This window comes from Buteo buteo, unplaced genomic scaffold (assembly GCF_964188355.1).
Source record: "Buteo buteo unplaced genomic scaffold, bButBut1.hap1.1 HAP1_SCAFFOLD_102, whole genome shotgun sequence".
Classification (NCBI taxonomy): Eukaryota; Metazoa; Chordata; class Aves; order Accipitriformes; family Accipitridae; genus Buteo; species Buteo buteo.
In genome coordinates, this window is record NW_027439266.1 from 10988 (window position 1) to 32837 (window position 21850).

General features: G+C 45.2%; 1 protein-coding gene across 1 annotated transcript; it reads left to right on the forward strand.

The window, feature by feature from the left end:
• Positions 1-7181: 7181 nt before the first annotated feature.
• Positions 7182-9938, forward strand: LOC142027991 (T-cell activation Rho GTPase-activating protein-like; the record flags this gene model as incomplete). The annotated part of the gene is made up of 3 exons (XM_075022138.1): positions 7182-7248; positions 7463-7699; positions 9801-9938. Coding segments are annotated over 3 exons (442 nt in total), but the record flags the coding sequence as incomplete, so codon positions are not given.
• Positions 9939-21850: the final 11912 nt, after the last annotated feature.

Sequence of the window (21850 nt, forward strand, 5' to 3'; positions counted from 1 at the left end):
CAGGAACCTGTGAGTCAGGTTCCCTTCTGCACTCAGCATGAAAGGCCTTGTGAGATATTGTCCTGACACAAAGAACCCCAAACATTCATGAAATGCAAATCAGACCCATACCCCCAATCCCACATGTAATGAGGTAAGAGAGATTTTACAATAGCCAATATATTTTCAGCCTGTATCTCAAGATAAGATGATAGCTTTTTCACAGACTTTGAGCAATACAAAAACCAGGACTAAAACACCCTACCAAACACCACAAGATCCAAGATAGAAATCACAATTTTTGCTGGGTAACATCAACACCACCTTTTTTCTTTCCTTCTTGAAAGACTTCCATTCTTCTACCGATTTTAGTATTTTCCCGTGAAACAAAAGTGTTCTAGATGCTTGTCTTATAAAAAGGCTTTAGTGAATAACTCTAGTTTTAAAGACTACAACCAAATGATCTTTTTCTTCTTTCCTGCTGAGATTCCTGACTTTTGTAAGCCTCTGGATTTCACCTCTACTGCAGGAGAACAATAAAAAACTTCTTGCTTATGAGTTTTTAAAATGTGAAATGCAAGTACAAGATGAATAGAATTTTGAACACACACTATTACACTATGAGCGATTACCCACAAAAAGTAGGGAACACATACAAATGCTTAGGCGTTTAAGATGATTGCTACCCCTGTCTCACAAAGCCGTTTTTTTCCTGCTGCTTTATTCCACATTCCCTTGGTTGTAAGTTAGTTCGGTGCATCCTTCTTTGCACTGTAGCTGTTTTCTTCCTTCAGAAATGAAGGGGAAAAACCTATGTATGTTCTTTCTGTTTATCCATCGGTAACATACCTATAGCTCCTCTGCTAATTTTTTTTAAACTTTTTGTGCCTTGAATTCACTTAAAGTGTATATTCCATATAAACCCCATTTTCCCTTTATAAACTATAAATAACTACTATATCAAATCTTGTTGACTGGATATATGGATTTCTGATATTTTGGTTTATGAAACAAAAGCAGCCACCTGAAAACTTCACAGTGTTTCATGTCTAATTGCCTGAGTTATTTAACTGTCACCTCACTTCACTTGCTTCAGGAATGATACGTGAGGATGTACTTACTGATTAAAATGACAATTAAGGTAGGTTACCATCACATATCTGTACGAAACTTTGAACATGCTGTGTTTCTCAGCTTTTACAAATGCTGCTATATTTACATGCAACATAGCTGAAATTTGACCATGAAAAATGTATCCCTCACACATAACAATACAAAGTGTTGAGTGAGGCACATTAAAACAAAGATGTGTTCACCTAATTCTAACGTCTTTATAGTTTAAAAATCACCTACTAAAAAGCTATGAATGTTTTGCCTGTGAATACAAGAATTAGCTGCTTTTTTTTCCTCCAAAGAAAGCAACAGGTCTGCCTGCCAGTTTCCCGGCAATTGCAGTTGGTATTTGAACAAGCTTTCTCCTTCTGAATACAAAAGAACAATTAACTTGAAATCTAGAAGTGAGACTAGAGTAAGGGGGTATATACCCACTACAATCTATTGCAAAGCCATCTGCAAGGTTCCACATGAGATGATTGTGTTGTACAGAACTAAAAATAAATAAACAAAAAAGCACACGCAACTTGCACATGCAATAAACAAAAAAGCATTCACTTCACCTCCAGACTTCTAAGTGAAAAGATGTATGTAACCTGGGATGCAGTGAACTATCTAAGGGAAATCGGGCCTGATAATCAACCTCTTTCATGTTTGTCTTACAAAAGCAAGGCTTATCTTTCTATTTGTTTGACAGACCCCAATTAGAATGAGTCCCGATTTTAACATTAGTTCTGCAGAACAAAACTCCAGGTAGTTGGGTGTTTGTATTGCAATTCTCACTCCAGATCAGCCCTCTTCTATTTATTGAGGAGCAGGTGCTGAGAGAGAAAGCAAACTGTCTTGCCTTGTTTGGAACAACAACATCGTCCTTAGCAATGATGTACCTTCATGAGTAAATTGACTCATGTGGGTAACTTCTAACTTGGCTGCATAATTATGCAAGCAACTTCATGGGATTAGTGGCATAAGTAAGTGCTCACTAGAGTAACAAAAAGGGCTTCATACATTAACATTGTTTTTCTTTCCCTTCAATGTAAGGCTCCTGTAACTTGTAATGCAACACAACTGCAAGCAAACATCAAGAAAAAAAAACCAAAACAAACAAACAAACCCAAATATGGGCTAACTTAACAGAGCATGCAGGCAGTAAAACTTCTTAGTCAGAATCATCCTGGCAAGACGGCCATTCTGTAGGATGAGCTAGCATGAACTGTCCAAAGAGTAACCGCAGTGTGCACTGTTGCTATCCTAGCAGGAACTCTGCTGCACACAGTGAATTTTTCCTGCTGGAAAATGTCAATTGTATCCCAAAACATGGTGTTTTCATGTGTAAGTACTTTACCAAAAAAAATTGTACTCAGTGGTTTATCATATTTAGTTCACATCCCACATTTCTCATGTCGTTAGAGCTTATGGGACTGTTATTTACTCACAAAAGCCTACTGAAGTGATGTTAACCTGTACACTGTAGTGCATTGCTTCTACTTCTGAAGACAAAGTCCAAATAAAAGGCAGGAATGCCCTTCATTGCAGAGGAAAAAATACAGCTGCCACAGTGATTCCTTCTGTTGCTCCTGATGCTGTATATATTAACATCAACATCTGCTGACATTAGCAAAGAGCAACATGGAACTAGACTTACCATCAAGAAATCATGTTTTTGTGTGATAAATAGGCAGCAGCAGCTGTTTTTACAGCTGGGAGATTTCATCTAACTGTGGGACCAGACACAGTCACTTCTTGGACATTCCAGATTGTCTTGAACAGTGCTAGAATGAACAGAGAACAGAAAGAAATGCTGAAATTGCAACTTTTCTTATGGTAAATTGCAGTATTATTGGCATTCTTCTGAGTCTTCTTCCACGTGCTGCCCAATTCTTTTTTTGTGTGCTGTACTATGAGAATGTCTTCAAGGCACCTTGATAAAGGACATGCTCAGGACTACACTTCTCTCAGATTCTGTGCTTGACTGCTTCCTCTGTGTTCCCGACCAGTTAAGTTCTCAAGGTTATACCCCAGCTTCATCCCACTGGCCCAGAATAGGAGAACCACAAATTACAGTAACTTTTCTGGGTATGACGGGAACAGGCAGCCCCACGCTCACCGTGCAGCTCATCTCCACACATTTTCTTGACACGCTTTTCTGACTGCAGCACCATGAGCGCTTGGAAAGCCTCTCCTGCTTGTTTTGCCTGCCAACAAACCACTTCAAAGACTTCAGCCCTCTGTTGTCTGCTCACATGCTACCCCACGGGATGGCCACGTGCTCGTACCTGTAATGCACTCACAGAAGAGGATCGAGAGGGCTGTGAAAGTGGTACCAGCTGCAGGTGAAATGACTTATGTAAGGGATTTTTCTATTTGGAGAAGATCATAAAACAATAATATTTTGGGCTACCAATAAAAAGACAGTTTTGTGATAAAATAGGAAGTTTTAGGCTCCCTTCCTCCCTCCAAACAGTGAGCAGCAGCCTCTAGACAGGAGCATGGAATAGTCCTGACCAGAGTCAGCATTGCATCACATGGACCTGGTCTAAAATAGCTCTAACAAAATCCCAGCCTCAGAGGAGAAAGCAGCAGCAGCAGCAAAGATAAATCCTGTGATTATAACCAGAGTGAGGTTGTAAAGTCAGTATCTCTCTTCAGGAAAGTGACCATTAAGACTATGGCTTCAGTTTCTGTCCTGGGGCCTTTTCAAGCTGGTTAGGTCATTGTTTTAGAAGTTTGAGGTTTATTCAGGAAGAGATCAATTCACGAATGGATCATATATTTTAGCTGATCAAGAGAATAAGTGGCACATGGCTATGTCTGTTAGTGTGTGAGCCCATGTCCGTAGAAGCCCCGTCAACAGCTTCACCAAGATTACCTTCTCACAAGGCCATTCTTCAATGACCTTCAGACGGTTCAAAATACACAGCCTATCTTAATGCCACTATCCAGGAGAGGATGTTTGTCCCAGCTAGTGTTGCATGGTCTGAGAGCTGTCTTTCTCAGGGACGAATCGTCTAGGGTGAAAGTGGTTTTCGTCTTAATGAGGGCAGAGCAAAAGTGTGATGCTGCACAGACTCTCCCTCTCGTGGGGAGGGAGGTCCATATTGGTGTCTGGGTCCAGACCATGACATTCCCTTTCTCTTGCAGTGTGAAGTGTTGAGGCACACAGAGCAATGCAGAAAGCACAAAACACCAAGTTACCGTTACCAAGTTGGAAACTGTATCTGCACCCTATCAGCATGGTCATCTTCTTTCTCACTGTCCCATGCCAAGAGAGAGCCTCCCCAATTTGACCACTGCTTTGGCTAGAGAAAACCCACACAATTCTAATCCTCATCGCAGTGGCACAGGGAGATGTGCATGAAGGGCGGGAATGGGAAGGGTGCTACATAGACAAGCAAGGGGAATCCAGGGATAGCCACACACTTGTGACTAAGACACAGTGGCTTAGGGAAATGCACAGTTCTGGGGCATGAAGGTCCTAGCAAGAAAGACCGCAGAAGTCCCAAGCCCTTCCCCTCTGCTCTGTCGAGCCCTGGGCTCCCCAGTGCCAGGCAGAGACGGCCACATTGGAAAGAACTCTCCCCCCAGTGCCCCTCCCACTTTCCGTTGGGCTTAGAATGTTGGTCGCTGGGCTTAGAATGTTGGTCGTTGGGCTTAGAATGTTGGTCGCTGGGCTCGGAATGTTGGTCAGTTGGAGCCCACGGCCGCCAGAGACAGCAGCACGGAGCTGTGCTGGCACGCAGGAGCGCTGGGAGGAGGCAGGATCTGACCGAGCGGCACCGAACCGGCACCGGCACCTCGCCTCCCATCCCCGCTGTCGCCGACTGGCCCGCGTCCTCGGTCCACGGCGAGGGTCCTCCTCTCCCGGGCAGGATGGGCCAGGCCAACTGCTGCTGCGGCTCCAGGTGAGCTCTCCCTGTGCCTCGGGGGCACGGCCGGGACCCGCGGTGGCAGCGGCCTTTCTCATGCCCGCCGCTCTCTGCTCTGCAGGGAGGCTCTCGCCGACGCCGAGGCGGTGCTGAGCGCGGACGTGCGGCTGACCCGGGGCCGCAAGAGGAGCGAGAGACGCCTTCTCCTCCTCCAGGAGGAACTGGTGATCGCCAAGTTGCAGTAAGACCCTCAGAGCCCAGCTGCCTTTCCCCCAGCCCTGGCCCTGGCCCCAGCCCCGGGACACCCCGGCCCCAGCCCCAGGCCCCGGCCCCTTGGTGCTGGATGCGCCCATCGATGTCTGTCCCAAGGGCAGGTGGGGGACAGGGCTCGGCCCGGGGGGACCCCGAGGAGGACACCCCCAGCTCACCGCCTGCCTCTCCTCTCTGCTCTCTGCAGACGCGGCACCAGCCTGCGCCCACAGCTCCGCCTGGCCCTGGACCAGCTGTGGGTGCTGAGCAGCAGAAAGGAGGCAGCAGGGGAGGAAAAAGAGGAGGAGGAAGGCAGCGACGAGGACATCCTCATCCTCGTCTGGCCCACCGGCTCATGCGTTGTCGCCTTTGGGTGAGTCGTGGTGCCACATCCCGTGGCTGGGTGGGAGAGGTTCCCAACCGTGCCCAGAAGAGAAGGGCAAAAGTCCTGCTCTGGCAGGACACAGGGAGCCAGGGCTTGGGCAGAGTCCCTGTCCTGCCCCACGGGGCTTCTTCGTCCTGCCCCTGTGTCCTTCCCCACGGCGCAGGGCTACACACAAACACGCCTCTGCCCACGGGCTTTGAAGCAGCGGGGCCTGATGCTGGTTCTCCTCTCTTTCTGCAGCTCCCAGGCGCTGAAGGAGCTGTGGGTGGGCACGCTGCTGGGGTAAGCCAAAGGGGGATGCTCCAGGCGCAGCCTGATGGGAGAACACAGCTCCCCAGCTGGGGAGAGGTGCCCTCGCAGCTGCCAGGAGCTCTCGGGGAGAGCTGCCTGACAGGAGAGAAGGGGCAGCTCGGGACTCAGCCAGCTCTCTCCCTGTCCCTTCCCGGTCCACAGGACACCAGAAGGAGCAAAGCAAGCCCGGGTGACCCATCTCCCCTCCCTCAAACCCCTGGAGAAGCAGCTGAGCCGCCGCCACGCCGTGAGTGTCTCCCCAATCTGGGCTCTGTCCCCGAGCCCTGGTCCTCCAGCCGAGCAAGCGGCAGAGGCATCGCTGCTCACCTTCCTCCGCTCCTTCTCTCTTGCCCAGTGGAGGACATTCAGCGCCGGGAGCCTGGAGAGGCTGATCGAGGGCCAGGCAGAGGTGAGAACGGCTGCCTTTCGCCCACCTCTGGCTGTGCCGGCATGTGCGGCAAGTGGGGAGAGGTTGTGGGGAGGGTCTCATGGTGCCACTCGGGGAGTGGAGAGGGTTGGGGAGCCACCAGGAATGCCAGCACATCCTCACTGGTGGCACTGGGGGGAATCCTGCCATGCAGGGCAGAGAGCCCCACAGGGCACAGGGTCCCAGCTCTGCTGAGCTCAGGCTGCTGGTGCCGGGCGGCAGCTCGCCGGCGGCCCTTTCTGCTGCGGGGATGCTCTCTAAGCGCAATCTCATTTTTGCAGGATCATCCCAAGCAAGGGCCACCGACAGCCCCATCTGGGAACAAGGGAGGCGGACTTTGCCGCTCACCAGGTGAGTTTTGGAAAGGAAGGCAACCTCCTGCGAATGGTTGAGCTGTGCTCACTTGTCCCTTGAGTGTCGCCATGCAGGTGCGGCACCCCAAGGCAGGACATCACCTGGACGAGCACAGACACCCGCTGGGCAGCGGCCGCTGGACGTGGTTCTGCGGGGACACGGAGCCTCTGCTGCTGCCCACGGCTTGGAGGAGGGCAGGGCGAGGGCTGGGACAGGCTGTCCCGGTGGCACGCCGGCTCTCAGGAGCCTGCGAGATGGAGCCGCTGAGCTGGAGCCGCGGTTCCAGCTGCTGGCTCCCTGCTCGTCCTCACTGCTCAGCACCGCGCTGCAGGCAGGGCAGGCTCCGGGAGCAGCGGCCTGGCAGTCTCCATTGACGGGCTCTTGCTCTGTTTTCCTTTGCAGCAGGAGGAAACAGCAGGAGGAGCAGGAGGAGGATGGGGCTGCCCTGGCCCTTTGCTCTGCGGAGGACCCCGGCCGCTGCCCAGGCGCCAGGGCAGGCGGGCTCCGGCTGTGGCAGGGCGCTTTTTGGACAGCCCCTGGCAGCCCTCTGCGGGGAGGACGGCTCCCTGCCCCGGCCCATCCAGGTAAGCCAGCCTGGGCAGGGGGTCCCCAGCCCTCCCTCCCGCTGCTCCAGAGGGGACGTGGCTGTCCCCAGGAGCTCTGGGGATGGGGGATTGGGCTCTTCACCCCCAGACCATGCTTTGGGGGGCAAGGAGCAGGATGTGGGGCAGCGCTTTGGTCACTGCTGTTGGAAGGCAGCTTCTCAGCCAAGCAACTGTCCTCCTGCCCCTCCTGCAGGAGCTGCTGGCTGTCCTGCACCGGGAAGGACCATCGACGGAAGGGATATTCCGAAGAGCTGCCAGCGGAACGGAATTTCGGGAGCTGCGAGAGGCCATGGACCACGGCGCCGACGTCGACCTGGGCAGCCAGCCTGCGCTGCTGCTGGCCGTCATCTTGAAGGTGAGCGCTTCTGACCTGCAGCTGGAAGAGCTCCTGCCTGGCCTGGAGTGTTCAGAGGCTCACCTGGAGCCCCTGGCATTGCAGGACTTCCTCCGAAGCATCCCCGCCAAGCTCCTCGTGACAGACCTCTACGAGGACTGGATGGCGGCGATGCAGAAGAGCGGCAAGGAGGAGAAGGTTGAAGAGCTGAAAGCGTAAGTGTGGGCAGCAGCCTGCCTGTTGAGGAGGGACTGGTAGAGGCCTGGGACTTGCCTGGAAAGGGACGGTCTCCTTAAAAAGCTGTGTCTTCTGACAGCTTGCTTTTGCTGCGGTGGGCTTAGATTTCGGGGGAAAGGGCATGGACAGGGAGCCTTCCCTTGCCTGGGCTTGGGGGAAATCAGGATCTAGGAAGGAACGCCGTGCTTCCTTCCTGAGGCACAGGAGCACTGACCGCTGGCTGAGAGCACCTGGAAATCTGTGCAACTCACCCACTGGCTCCCACCTGCCTTGGGCAAGCTTCGGGGATGGCTGTGGGCAACATCTGCTCTATTAACGTTGAGTTCCTGTTCCCTCAGGGTGGCCGAGAAGTTGCCTGGAGCCAACCTCCTCCTCCTCAAGCAGCTGCTGGCCCTCCTCCAGCACATCGGCCACAACGCCTCCACCAGCAGAATGACCACCAGCAACCTGGCCATCTGCCTTGGGCCAAACCTCCTGAGCCCACCTAATGAGGACCTGCTCCCGCTCCAGGCCATGCTGGCGGTGACTGAGAAGGTACGCTGGATCGAGCAGCCGGCTGCAGCCTTGCCGGCCCATCAGAATTTGGCTGCTCAGAGGTCCCTGGTTTCCTCCTCTCCCCAACAAATGTTGGTGGGGTGGCTGCCTGCAAGAGCAGCCCCACAGCAACAGCCGTCTGCGCAGAGGCAAGGGTCAGCAGTGGGAAAGGCTGTGTGATACGTTTTTAGGCACCTGGGTTGAGACCAAGGCTTTGATGTGTGCAGGTGAACGTGTTGCTGCTGTTTATGATTGAAAACTTCAGTGACATCTTTGGGGAGGAGATGGATGGCCGCTCCTGTCCGTCAGCCAGGGAGTCACCAGCACCCACGGACGGAGCCACAGGTATGAGGAGGAACTGAGGGCTGTCACATGGTGGGGACTTGTGTTCCTGTTCCATACTGTGCTCCTGGTGGACACCTGTGCAAATGGAGGGAGCTGCGAGCACTCAAGACTTGACAGCAGTGCTTTCCTATTGTTAGGCTTCCCACGTGACCAGAGTGATGGTATTCATACAGTAAACATCACTGCTGACGTTCAGCATCTGCCCTTCTACGTGCACTTGCATCAGGGAGATGCTTTGCGAATGCTGCTCCTACCTCAGCATCATTTCTAGCAGGGCTGGGCATTGAGTTCTGTCTTTTAAGCCCTGCTTCTCCCATCACCTCTGTTTGGACACTGTCTATCGGGGCAGGAACACTTTGCTCTGCAAGATGAGCTGAAGCTCTGAGTTCAGAAACCTGCTGACAGAGATGTCCTTTTGCAAATCGTTTCCATTCAATGGAGGAGACGTGACAGAAAACAGGGCATCAGAGGGCCAAGAAGACAGCTGGTGTAAGGCTTTGGCTGGGTTTTGCTTTACCTGTTGTCCACTTCCAAGAAGTTACATTGCTGCACGTGCTTTTGCTTTCCAGAGCTGCCTTTGGAAGACCAAAGTGGCCCTGCAGGTGAAGCAGACGCAGAGGACCAGTCAAAAGCCTTCCTGGACACACCACCGTCTCTGCTTGTCCTCCCCAAAGAAGCAGGTGTAGATATGGCAGTGGAATCGGAAACAGGAGAGGTATGTCAGGTCGACAAACGCTGTGACGTTTCTCATGTATGAGAGTAGTTTCTGACAGGTCCAAGCAGCTGCTGTGCCTCTTCCAGGCATTAGATCCCTTGGGTGGTGGTGGGCGTTTTTTTCACTCTAGAACGATACATAAGAAAAACCAGAAAGGTTGTTTCAAATCTGCATTAGGCATGTACTTAATCAAACTAAATACCTACTAGAAGACAAATACAAAAAGGCAGATTTCAAAAGAAAAGGCTCCCACCTCAGAAGTTGGTATTGCTGCCAAATGAATAGCAGCAGAACTACATCTCGGGAGGGCAGAAGAAACCCCAGCAGAAAGAAATTGGCAAGCCTTTTCTTGCTCTCCTTTCCCAGCATTTCTCTGAGCTCTATCCTACCCTCAGAGGCCCCTCAGTCTGTGGTGCCCCAACCTGCAAGGAGCAGCCCGTCAGCTCCTTCTGCACATCAGGATGCCAGGGCTCGAATGTGCGGTGGCTGCTGCAGCCCCTGTGAGCCCCGAGCGGGATTGCAGGCTCCCAGCTGAATGGCCCTCACAAATTAACTGTGTCATACACCCGTGTGAAAACTGTGTTTGTAAGCAAGCTTTGAAGAAAGGACGTCATTCTTGCTACAGTCTAAAATACTCTGAAAGGGACAGCAAGGTCGTCAGTCTGCAGCTCTGTGAAAATTAAGGCTAAGTGCCGTGCAGGTTTGCCATCGCACTTTGTGAGACAATCCTGTTTGTTAGAATTTGCTCAGCTGAGCAGCCATGGGTGTAGTTGTCAACTTCAGAGGAGTTTGGCTAAGATCCTACTTCATCAGAGCTTCATGAAGTCTATTTTGGGACAGGGGACTGTGCAAAATGTGGATAATGCAAACCAACCAAAGGGATCTTATTTTAAGAGCTAAGTTAGCAATTTGGAAAAAAGTACCTTACTACTCCAGGCGTCTTGCTACCTGTTAAGTTCAACATTTCTGGTTCAGGTGCCTGTACCTTTGCCTCCAATAACCCCAGAGAGCACAGCAGAATTCCTGGTATGTCCAGAAGAACTGAAAAGTGTTTCAGAGGAAGAAAGGTAAAATGAGCTTTCTTTGGTTAAAGTAAGAACTGACTCCAGTGGATCGTGGCTTTACCTATCTAATCGCACTGTGGAATATAAAGGCTTGCAGGGTCTTCCAAGGAAAATGAAAACCGAAGAAACAGAAAGAGAAAACAGGCCTGTGGAGAGGAGAGTGAAAGCATACCAGAAGAGAAAAGGAGGAGGAGAGAAAAAGAGCTTTTGGTTATCAACAACTGAAAAAATCCAGGAAGGTCAAGAATCCTAGGTGTTTGTTTGACCCTTCTGTCCATCTTTCAAAACTCTGAAGACTGGTCTAAGTATATGAACTATTTCTATGATACACAAAGATGGCCCCAGAAAGGAAGCATGCACCTGCCTTCTGGAAAAAAAGTATGTCAGGAGGAGAATGCCGTTCCCAATTTTGCAGTTTTTGTTTTGTATTTATTGAAGTTCTGTTTGCTCAAGGGTAAGCGCACACCCTGGCAAGGTCATGAAAGTCCCAATTCTGAGCTATTTAACCTGCTACCTAAATAAAGACGCAAATGAAGTCTCACTTTTTTGTCTGTGTCAGTTGGCAATCCTCACACTGCCTTGTATTATCTGAATCCCAAATACACAGCAAGGATTTGTTCCAAGTCACTTTAGACTCTAAGATATTGGCACTTTTTTAAAAGGCCAAATTTCACCTGAGGTAAGTTAGAAGGGAAAAAAAATTCAAAAAAGAGAAGACAAATACATCTGGTCACTATACAGAAGGGCTCTAGTCTGGTGCCTTCACATTTTTTTCCATGCACAGCCCACTAGATAGCAAAGCCGTCTGGGATGTCTTAGGTGCAAACTGGTAAAACCAGACAGCTCAGCATGGTGTTTTGCAGAAAGAGTGACTGAAGTCCTGGAAGCAACACAATACCAGGCAGCTATGTTGCTCTGCCCAAGGGAGCGTGTTTTGCCTGCAAACTTGGGTTGCTTGGAAGGGACAAGGAGGGATGATGCTGTGCAGAGTTTGGAAATAACTATATCGTAGCTATCCAGGGGCTCCCTGTCGAGCCCTGTTGCGTAGCAAAGGGGCTCTGTAAACCTCTGTAAACTTACAGGTCTCTAAACAGGCTATTACCCACGTTGGTAAGGTGCCAAAGCAATCTCATAGTCAATGCCAGTGCTAGTTCTCTCCTCTGGGCTATAAACAATTCCTTCACAACTGTATTTCCTGAAGAAAGGGGAGCAAAATCATGCCTATTCTTGCCTTTATGGTTTTGTCAGTGCTTTCTGACTCTATCATTGTAGGTGCTGATATTCTGTTACTGATTGGATTTCCTGGCTGAGCCACTGGGCCTCCTGGGATCCTGCAGCTGATGTCCACAACAAAATTATATTTTTTATTCTTATGACTGTGTCTGCCGTATGATATTCTGGAATAGGTAGATTTTGTTTTGTGATGAATCCTAGTGGAGGAGTTTGGGATCATCCATCGTCCCAGAATCCCTCCTGGCAGGCATCAGGGATGTGTTCAGAGGCTTTATGAGTAAAACTAAAGCACTGAATCACAGAGAATAGTTGAGGTTGGAAGGCACCTCTGGAGCTCACCTAGTCCAAACCCCCTGCTCAAGCAGGACCACCTAGAGCTGCTTGCCCAGGACCATGTCCAGATGTTTTCTGAATAACTCCAGGGAGGGAGACTCCACAACCTCTCTGGGCACCCTGTAAAAAAAAGTGTTTCCTAATGGTCAGAGGGAACCTCCTGTGTTTCAGTTTGTGCATCTTGCCCCATCACTGGGCACCAACAGAAAGAGTTTGGCTCTGTCTTCTTTACACCCTCCTTTCAGGTATTTACACACATGGATAAGCTCCACCCTGAGCCTTCTCTTCTCCGGGCTAAACAGTCCCAGCCCTCTCAGCCTTTCTTCACACGAGAGATGCTCCAGTCTCTTCATCATCTCAGTGGCCCTTAGGAGGTGATCCTTTCATACTAAGAAGCTTTCTCGGCCTCCTCTACCCTCCAGGGCTTTCACCCTTTAAATCCTCAAAATATTTGAATATTCAAAAGAGGCTTTTAAATCGCCTGGAAATTATCTCTAACTAAAGGAGAGTGTCAACAACAAATCAAAAAGCTAGACAAGCAGATGACTCAAATGGGTACAAAATGTTCTCTCTGGTCTATCTTTTTACTGCATTAAGAACAAACTTGCAAATTTAAACCCCTCATGACTGAGGCAATATTCCTGTTTCAGATTTTTTTTTACTCAAAGCATTTACAAATTCCTCAAGGATATTACATGTAAGTCTAGAAAGGTAGGCATCATGCTACTATTTCACTACTTGATGGTAATAAATATAAGACATCATATTTTCCAGGGATGTAAGCTTATTTGTATTAGTAAGAAAAGGGAGAAATTCAATGTATTTTCTCCCTGGTACCTCCACTAACATTCCTGCATCTTTCCAAATAACTCCATACCAGTATGCTATATAGGAGAATCACTGATGGGGACTTTGTCATGTCAAGGTACAGGGGTTGGTTTTTTTCTGCTGACTGTATCTCAGCACCCTCAGGAGACAAAGGACTGCATCACGTAAGCCTGAACCAAACACGATACTGAAACATCTATCTTGTGACTCAAATGGGAACACAGTGGCATATTTTGACTATTCTTAATTTACAAGAGGGTATCATTTTTACACACTAAAGACATCAAAGAGAGAATACAGAATGCAATAACAGGAAAGAAATAACAGGAAGAAACTAATAATGATAGTAATAATAATAACAATAATAGGATTGGAATATACAAAACAAGTGATGCACAATGCCATCGCTCACCACTTGCTGACTGATGCCCAGTTAGTTCCTGAGCTGTGATCCACCCCCAGCCAATTCCCCCCAGTTTATATACTGGGCATGACGTCACGTGGTAGGGAATACCCCCTCGGCCAGTTGGGGTCAGCAGTCCCAGCTGTGTCCCCTCCCAACTTCTTGTCCCCCTCCAGCCTTCTTGCTGGCTGGCCAGGAGAAAGAGAAAAATCTTTGACTCAGTCTAAACACTACTTAGCAACAACTAACAACATAAGTGTGTTATCAACATTATTCTCATACTAAATCCAAAACGTAACACTATACACCGGGGGGTATACGCTGGGGGGGTGCCCTGGGCTTTCCGGGGGGGGAAGTGGCAGAGTGTCGGGTTCTGAGTGGTGAGCAGTTGCACTGTGCGTCACTCCTTTTGTATATTTTTTTATCACTACTGTTGTTGTTGTTGTAACTTTTCTTTTTGTGTTGTCCCAGTAAATTGTCCTTATCTCAACCCACAAGGTTCCATTTTTGGGGGGCCACCACCCCAGCCCACTCCCCATTTGTATACTGGGCATGATATCACATAGTATGGAATAGCTCCTTGGTTAGTTCAGGTTAGCTGTCCTGGCTGTGCCCCATCCAGGTTCCTGTGAAAATTAACTCTATCCCAGCTGAACCCAGGACAAAGATCATATGCGCCTGTATTTTTTTATGATTCAGCACTCCTCAGAGCTGAAATTAATCTCCTACTGCACAGCATTAAACCACCCAAAACAGCAGAAGGTGCGGTATTGCACGTCAGAATACTGCTAAAACTACGATTCAGAGGACGGCCTTAAGCAAGTCTGACTTGGAGAGATTCTACGTACTCCAACATGCTACTGTGAAAAAATTTAACACATATGAATACTTTGGGGTTTGTTTGGGTTTGCGGTTGTTTTGTTTTGTTTTAAATAAAAACAACAAGCAGCATCATGTTGGCAAAATCAACTCCTCATGGACTGTTCTGGATGGTTTGCTATTTACGCTGCATCAGTCCTTTGCCTTAACTCACATGTTATTATTCACATACTAAGGCTACAGTGCAATAAAACATGCGAAAAATACTATGAACAACTTTAAAATAATTTCAAGCTACAGCTAAAGGAATCTGCACGAGATGATGACAATTACCCAAACCCCTCCAAACATTATGGGACAATAGAGAAAATACATTTCTTCTGGGAAACTAACATAACATGCAAGGAAGAAATACAGCAACAAATATGGATAATATAAATACTTTAAAAGAAAAGCTATTAACCCTCCCCTGTAATTATTACTTAGAAGAAGAAAATGCTAATTTAAAACTGAAGAAAAAAACATGTTTCTGTAGCATTTACAGTGAACACACATTTCCAGTATAGATATAATTTGAGAAATTTATTTCATGGTATTAAGATTAAAGTAGGTTTATATTATCATATATTATTATTATTCTTTTCAGAATATTTTCAGCAAACTTCTCGTACTCTAGCAATAAGCAGGGATTTCTTAAAATTAACAGCAAAATTTAAAATATTCATGATTTCAACTTTGATTCTGGGCACAGGCTTATAGAACGTTTTAATAACTACCATAAAACAACTATTGTTTGGTTTATACAGTGTAATCCATTACTTAGCAACATTTATCACATCTTCATCTAACAACTTTCTTTCCTACATAGAAAAACTAGTGAACTGTGGCCACTTCAATTTTATAAATTGGAACACAGCCAGAGTGCCGCAGTTCTGAAAGTGACATTATGGAAAGTGATAATCACTGAATGGTAAAGCTTCTGGTAAGAAAATTGTATTAAAAATACATAATCCACTGGATTATGAAATTTTCATATGGTTATCACATTTAGGGCTCCAAATTTTCAGGAAAGAGGAGGAAGAGAAAAAAAGAAAAAGCATACTTTTATTTGGAAATGACAACTTTTTCTTTGGGTCAGATTTGAGTAAGAATTTTTTCTTATGACAGAATCATATTATGAAAATAGGTATAAATACGTAATTTTTTGCCTTGGATTAGAAAATGTCTAAGAGATAAAACTTTTTTTCTTTTTTTTTTTTTTTAATTATAAAAATGAGGATCTGGATAGTGATATGAAGCTGGAGCCTGAAGTTTAAGTGCATTCCTGCAGCCCACAAAGGAGAAGAGAGAAAATGCTGAATCTTGGATTAGGCAATGGTTTGTCCAAAAGGCAATGGATCAGGGAAATAATAGTAATAATTTTGGTGACCATCATAACATGACAATTAACCTGCATGATTTTTTTATGATGGAGGTTGAGTTTATGCACTATTAGAGGACATAAAACCATACACCATATTTTTACAGTTGGGTAAACAAAAGAAGTTTAATCCTCCAAAAACTTAGAAGGACGTAGAAGAGGACAGAGACTGAGCCTGACTCTCTTCAACTGAGCCAACAGTTGCTATTAGGGCACTCATTAAAAATATGGAAGATTCATTCTGGCACCACATCAAATGTTACAAAGATGTAAATCTGTCTCTCAAACACTGTGCTGTTTTTCCATGAAAACATTTGAATGTTATCAGATCTGAAGTGGACTCAGATGTCCAAACCTCCCTATTTCTTGCAAAATGGAATTTCTGGGTTTTGGCTATTACTACTGATTGCATGAATTCCATTGACAATTTTGACAGAACTGACAGTCTTGAGAAACATTTCTATTGTGTACAAAGAGCATCTTCAAAGGGAAAATTACTCCACCAGACACGATTAATTTGCTTTAACATTATTCTCATACACTCTACTTTGTTTTTAACAAGAAAGCACAAGATACTTGATTCTGTTGTTAGAAGTAGCAGTAATTTCATTTCAAAACAAAGATCAATGTATTCAAATTTCTGCACAATTCATTCTAAACTAAGAATATTTATCTTGGCAAAATTGCCTCATAAAGAAAGGCACACTGTAATTTAACTGCCTCGGATCAAATGAAGCTAGTGACAACACCATTCTTATTATAGTATGTTCCCATTTTATCTTAATCTGTTTCTAAGTAGGGACGAATTTATTAACCTCATCCAAATATTTCTCACTTCCAAGACATGACCACGCCTTAGTGTCAATTGAGAATGAAGCCAAATTTCCATACTTTTACCAAAGCTTTTAAAGCATCATGCCATAGCATATGTGCAGGTGCAGATTTGATACAGAATCCCATTTGCCACAGTTTTCTTAAACATAATCCTTAGTATTCAAGAGCTGCAAAAGTTGGATCATTCTCTAGTAGATTGTTTTTAATTCCTTGGCACAGCAGTGCAAAATATTGTGAATTTAAATACATTTCTATAGAGACATTCAGGTCATGTCAATTTTAATCACCACAGTTTCTAGTTACTATTAAAATCTCTATTATATCTGTATTTTTCTTCTTATTGGTATTTCAAGCTAAAAGCAATTTATACTTCATTATTCTTAGACTCCTCAGGGCATATTTGGAAGATGTAGCATTCCATATAAATGTTTTACATGCATCATACAAAAATTTAAGTAAAGCATCTAATTTCACACTGAGTCACTGAATATAGGGTACAGGCATTTGACAACAGGGTCTTTACTTCCAGGTTACGAGTTTGAATTCAACGTGGGGCAGAAAAGATAAAGATATCACCAGGTGCTAAATTGTCCATGACTTGTATTAAATGAAGTTCACAGCTTTTAGAGTCAGTGGGGACTATTACGATTCTCAGGTCTGGCTCCAGATCCAGCACTGGCCACAAAGCTTTACAGAGTAATTTCTGCATAAAACCTACAAATTGTATGAGGTAAAAAAATTCATTTGGAAAGGCATTCTTCTTGGTTTACACTTCATCTGATGAAAAATGTACTCCACTGCAATGTCCCCTTCACTATCAAAAACGTGTCAGTGCCCATTTAGGTAACAGAATGTTACAAAACACATTAAAAAAAAAGAACAAAGCCTTTCAGCAGAGATAGCAACGTAATGGAATGTACTTGCCCTACGCAGATGGAGTAGTGCTCACAGAAAAAAAGTACTATTTGCGAATAAAACAGGATAAGAGAAGGAGAAAAGTACACAAGCAAAGGGGTCTGGAACCAAGTAAGTTGCAGAGAACCAGCTTCTTGGGCTTTATACACTTGTGTTAGACCTACCTCTTCCTGCCACATCTTATTAAAGAGAATATATTTATTTTGCTTTTCCGTTCAGCATTTGTTGTTGATTTTCTTTTCTTGTTACAGACAAACCATTGTATATTTTGCTAATGAAATATATTTCAAGTTGTATAGTTGAATCCCAGCCTATTAATCAACAATGTAGAAAGCTATCTTTTGACTGCCAAATAGAGCACAAACTGCTTGAAGTGTTTTATTTTAATGCTCTATAAGTAGAGGCTAATACTTCAGCTATATAAAATGAGCTATTGATATTTCAGTGCATTCCTATTTGGAGTGCAGAAAGCTTCGGATTTTTTCATTTGTATGTAATTAGGCTCTAATTTTTAATTATTTGCTCTACAAAGAAGGTAGAGAGTAGAGATACAAACATAAACTTTCTCCTGTATCCTTGTCATTTAATTACCATCATTTCACAGTCTAAAATACAAAGCTTTTCTCAACCACCTAATGAATGAGGTTCTTGTGTAATTGAATGCAGGGATATGACTGAAGAGCAGTAACTTCTGTGTCATTTAAAAATATTAGTGGAAAACAAAGTATGTGAGCTTTACGGAATAGGCAACACTAGTGAGCAGTATATTTAGAATATCTTTCCTCTCAGGACCAGGAAAAACAAAAAAAATGTTTTTACTCAGTAGATATGACATATGCTTATATCTGTAACACTTACTTGTTCACCCTACTGAATAAAGCTGTAAAAGTGCTTTTCTAGGTTTTCAAAGTTTTTGAAGTGCTTAATTCCAGCACCGGTAGAAGAGAGTAAAAAAGATTCCATCCTTCTTTGTGCACTATGATTTTGATTGATCACTTGCCAGTAAATTAACACTATACAAACCAGTGGACAGTAAAGGAATTGCATACATGGCGTTGAATGTACACTTTGAAAATGGTATTTTTCTTCTCCCCAACATTCTGAATGCTAATATATAGAAAATAAAATCTTAGCCTAAAGCTCCAGCCTCAGGCTGTGTCTTCAGAGACAATGATTACAATCTCTCTGTAAACTGAAAAATTTCAAATACAATTTTGAAGAAGAACAGAGAGACAGGAGAAGCTCAGTTTAAAGCTTCAAAGAATTTCTTGTTCAGTTAACTTACTTTTAACATATTTATTACTTTGGGGAGGAATTCATCTGCTGGATTTCAAATTTTCAAGCAGGATTTCCTACCTTTCTACATGATTTCCATTTTTTTCTCTCTACTAAGGGATTAAAACAAACCACTGCGGGGGTTTTTCCAATGGATTTTAGACTTAACTTTATTGCAAACAAATGTTACCAGTTATCCTCTCTATCCAGCTGGTTGGTTTTCTTCTTCTAGATTCCTAATATGCAGTCTCACAAACAAAAAAACCAAGATCCTTACTTGCTGCGCCCTAACTCTTACTATATGCTGCTGGTGCATCTGAATGAAAATATTTCACTGTATGAAAAACATATTTTTGACAAGCCAACAGCAATTTTTAAAAAAATTATAAATTCTCAGAATAGTAATTTATCCCACAGTTTGGATTTAAAAAATTGAGGCAGCCTGCAGTCTTTGGGGGAAGCCTTTCTGTGTAGAACAGCCCCTTAGTGTAACCTGGGCAGGGCTTGCCAGTGCTACTGTAACACAGATCAAAGCGAAGCCTGTCTCTCTCTCTGATTAGGTCTCAAATATGTTGTGTGACTTCTTGTTGCAAGCTTGTTAATGCATACAAGTTATCTTTCTGCTCGTTCAGTCTAAATGACTCTCAGTGAAATCTTTGCTGTTCCTTCCTGGTGCAGATGAACGTGGAGTGCCTTTTTCACAAATATTTGATATTCTTCCTCTCTGTGTGCTTCTGCAACTTATTCTCAGCAAGCCAAGCCCTGGGTTCAAGGCTTCCAACTGAACAACACTGCTTTTTGCTTTTCTGTTTAAGTCTAGTCCAGCTTTTGTTTTGAGAAGCTGCTTATCAAGGTCTTGTTGCTGTGCACAGTAAACCTCCCAGTGAACAGCTCTTGATGCTGTTCTCCGGATACCTGTTTGGTCTCAGTGCTGCCTCTTTTCTCACTGTCTCTTGCAGCAGTATCAGTGTGTCGTGATGTAAACCTCACTGTTCTGTCTCCTTGAAAATTCAGGTCTGTTTCTTTGTTGTTGTTGTTGTTGTTGTTTTTTTAATGTGCAGAGTATATTGGAAGCCTTTGGTTAGTTTAGTCTCTGCTCCTGAGTGCTGTACATGCCTGTTTTGTGGCAATTGATGTAGGTGCCAGACATTTGACTTAGCTGGCTGCTTTTAAATTTTAATTTTTAAGCTGCACCGGTAGTGGACACTACACTCGTTAGCATTGCCCATAGCAAGGGCTGCATTAGCTTCATTGGTGTAGAAGCAAACACAAAATACTAAGTATTGGATGTATTTTTTCTGAAATTCTGGAAAGTAACTTGTTCTATTCTCCAACCTGGGTGAAAATGCAGAAAGAATGAAAGACAATAAAATCTGGATTTGGGGAAAACTTTTGTAATGTGTTGGTAGATTATAAAGGTAATAAAAGCTGCTTTGCCTGTACTGTGGAGGACTGATTCTCTTTAGTCTTCTACGAAAAATGCTTTTAAAAGAGTTGAATCTGGACTGGTAAGTGTGTCAAGGAGGAAAGAAAGAATCGCAACAACTGGTGTCTTAGCCTCTTGGCTGTAAAAGCAGTGTTCATTCCCCAGTCAGGGATACCTGTGCACAGAGTGGGTTAGTCTGAATCAGAGGACTTTCTCTGCAGTTTGGAGCTGGGTGATAATAGAAAGGTTGTGTGGCCTCTGGCTTATGCGCTAAACTCTCCTGGCTTGCTCGAAGAAGCAGAACATTTGGTCTGGCTCTGTTTCTGGAGCAGACTCCAAAACTGGAAAAAAAACCACCCCCAAAAAACAAAACAACAAACCAACCCTCCACCGTATCTTGAGGAATAGCCACGAAAGGTAAAGGTGGTATTGGTAAAGTGGTACAGAAGCAGTTTCTGAAATTTGCTCCTGTACCTGAAATACCTTTCTGGCAAAGCGGCGAAGAATTGATCTTGCCTTCCTCTGTAATGGTGTCTCTCCCTGTGAATCCTCTAGCTTGGTTGAGGAAACTATAAATAATGAAACGATGGGAGCAGGAAGGTAATAAGATATAAAGTACAGTAAGGAGCTTGATAATCTGATAGGGTTAATGTTAGTTACAAAGTGTAACCTGTGACTTATGGCATAGCAGGAGTGATCAGCCCAGGGCCTTGCGTTAATCCTTTAGGCAGTGCAGGTGCTGAGGGTTGCTGGTGGTTGGTGTTTGTATATATATGAGCTTCTTGGTGATTTCCAAAACACCTGTAAAAAAAACCCCTACAGTTTGGCTAGGTTGATACTTTTATTGTAAACCCATGCTTTCCAGTGTAAATAGAAACTCTTTTGAGTCCTGCTTTGGCCCAGAAGTGGTACTGCTGGAGCTGTGCTGGGCCACTGTTTGGCCGTGACTGTAAAATGAAATACGAACAAAGCCTGGGCCATCAGTGTAGCAGCTTCAGCTGCAAAGGAGGGGACTGAGCTGTTGTGGGAACACCAGTGAAGCTGATTACACTGAAAGGAGATTTTATCTTGGAGATAAAAGACAGTCCGGTGTTGGTGGCGTTTCTTGTTCCAGAGCTCTTGTTTTGCTCTACAGCAACCAGCTTTTTCAGCCTTTTACTGATGTTGTAATTAATCCGGCTGCAAATAGGACTGTTGGTTCTCAAATATTTTAAGGTTGTGGAGAGACTTTATTAGTAGTTTTCTGAATTCAGAGGAGCCTGTTTCTGGAGCTCTGTAGCCCATGTTAACTGGGCTGGGAAAAGGCGGTATTGCTTAAGGGGTATCTCTTGCTGCTGTTGTCTTTCAGTGCTGCTGGCTGCTGTTGGAAGCAGAAATTGCTGCAGAGCACTTTAATTACTTAAGTATAGAGAAACTTACCTGTTCACTTCTTTTTAAAATAAGCGCCATCCGGTTTGAGATCTTGCTTGCCTGGCTCCTACCTGTCTTTGGAGGTTTGTAGCCACTGAGTCATGTTTTGCCAGCTCTCACCTCTGCGTGATGGTGGTTTTGATGGTGGTACACCAGGCTGGCCTGGGAAAAGAGTGCGGGAAAGGCTGCAAAGTCTTGTGGCCGACTGACACCCTGGTGATCAGGAGTGCGTGATGCAAGGGCTTGCAGCCCCGTGACATGGCAGGCCACTGTGACTTCACAGATGTGTCCCTTGAGGTCAGCCTCTGATGCAAACCTGAGTGGGTAGGAGTTGTCTTTGCTCTCCAGTTTGAACCTCACTCTGGAGAGGCTCTCTCTCCAGAGAGGAAGCAGCAGGTGGTCCCTCTGTGGCTGACTGTCTGCCTCCTTTATCTTTGTACGAAAAAGCAAAGAAGC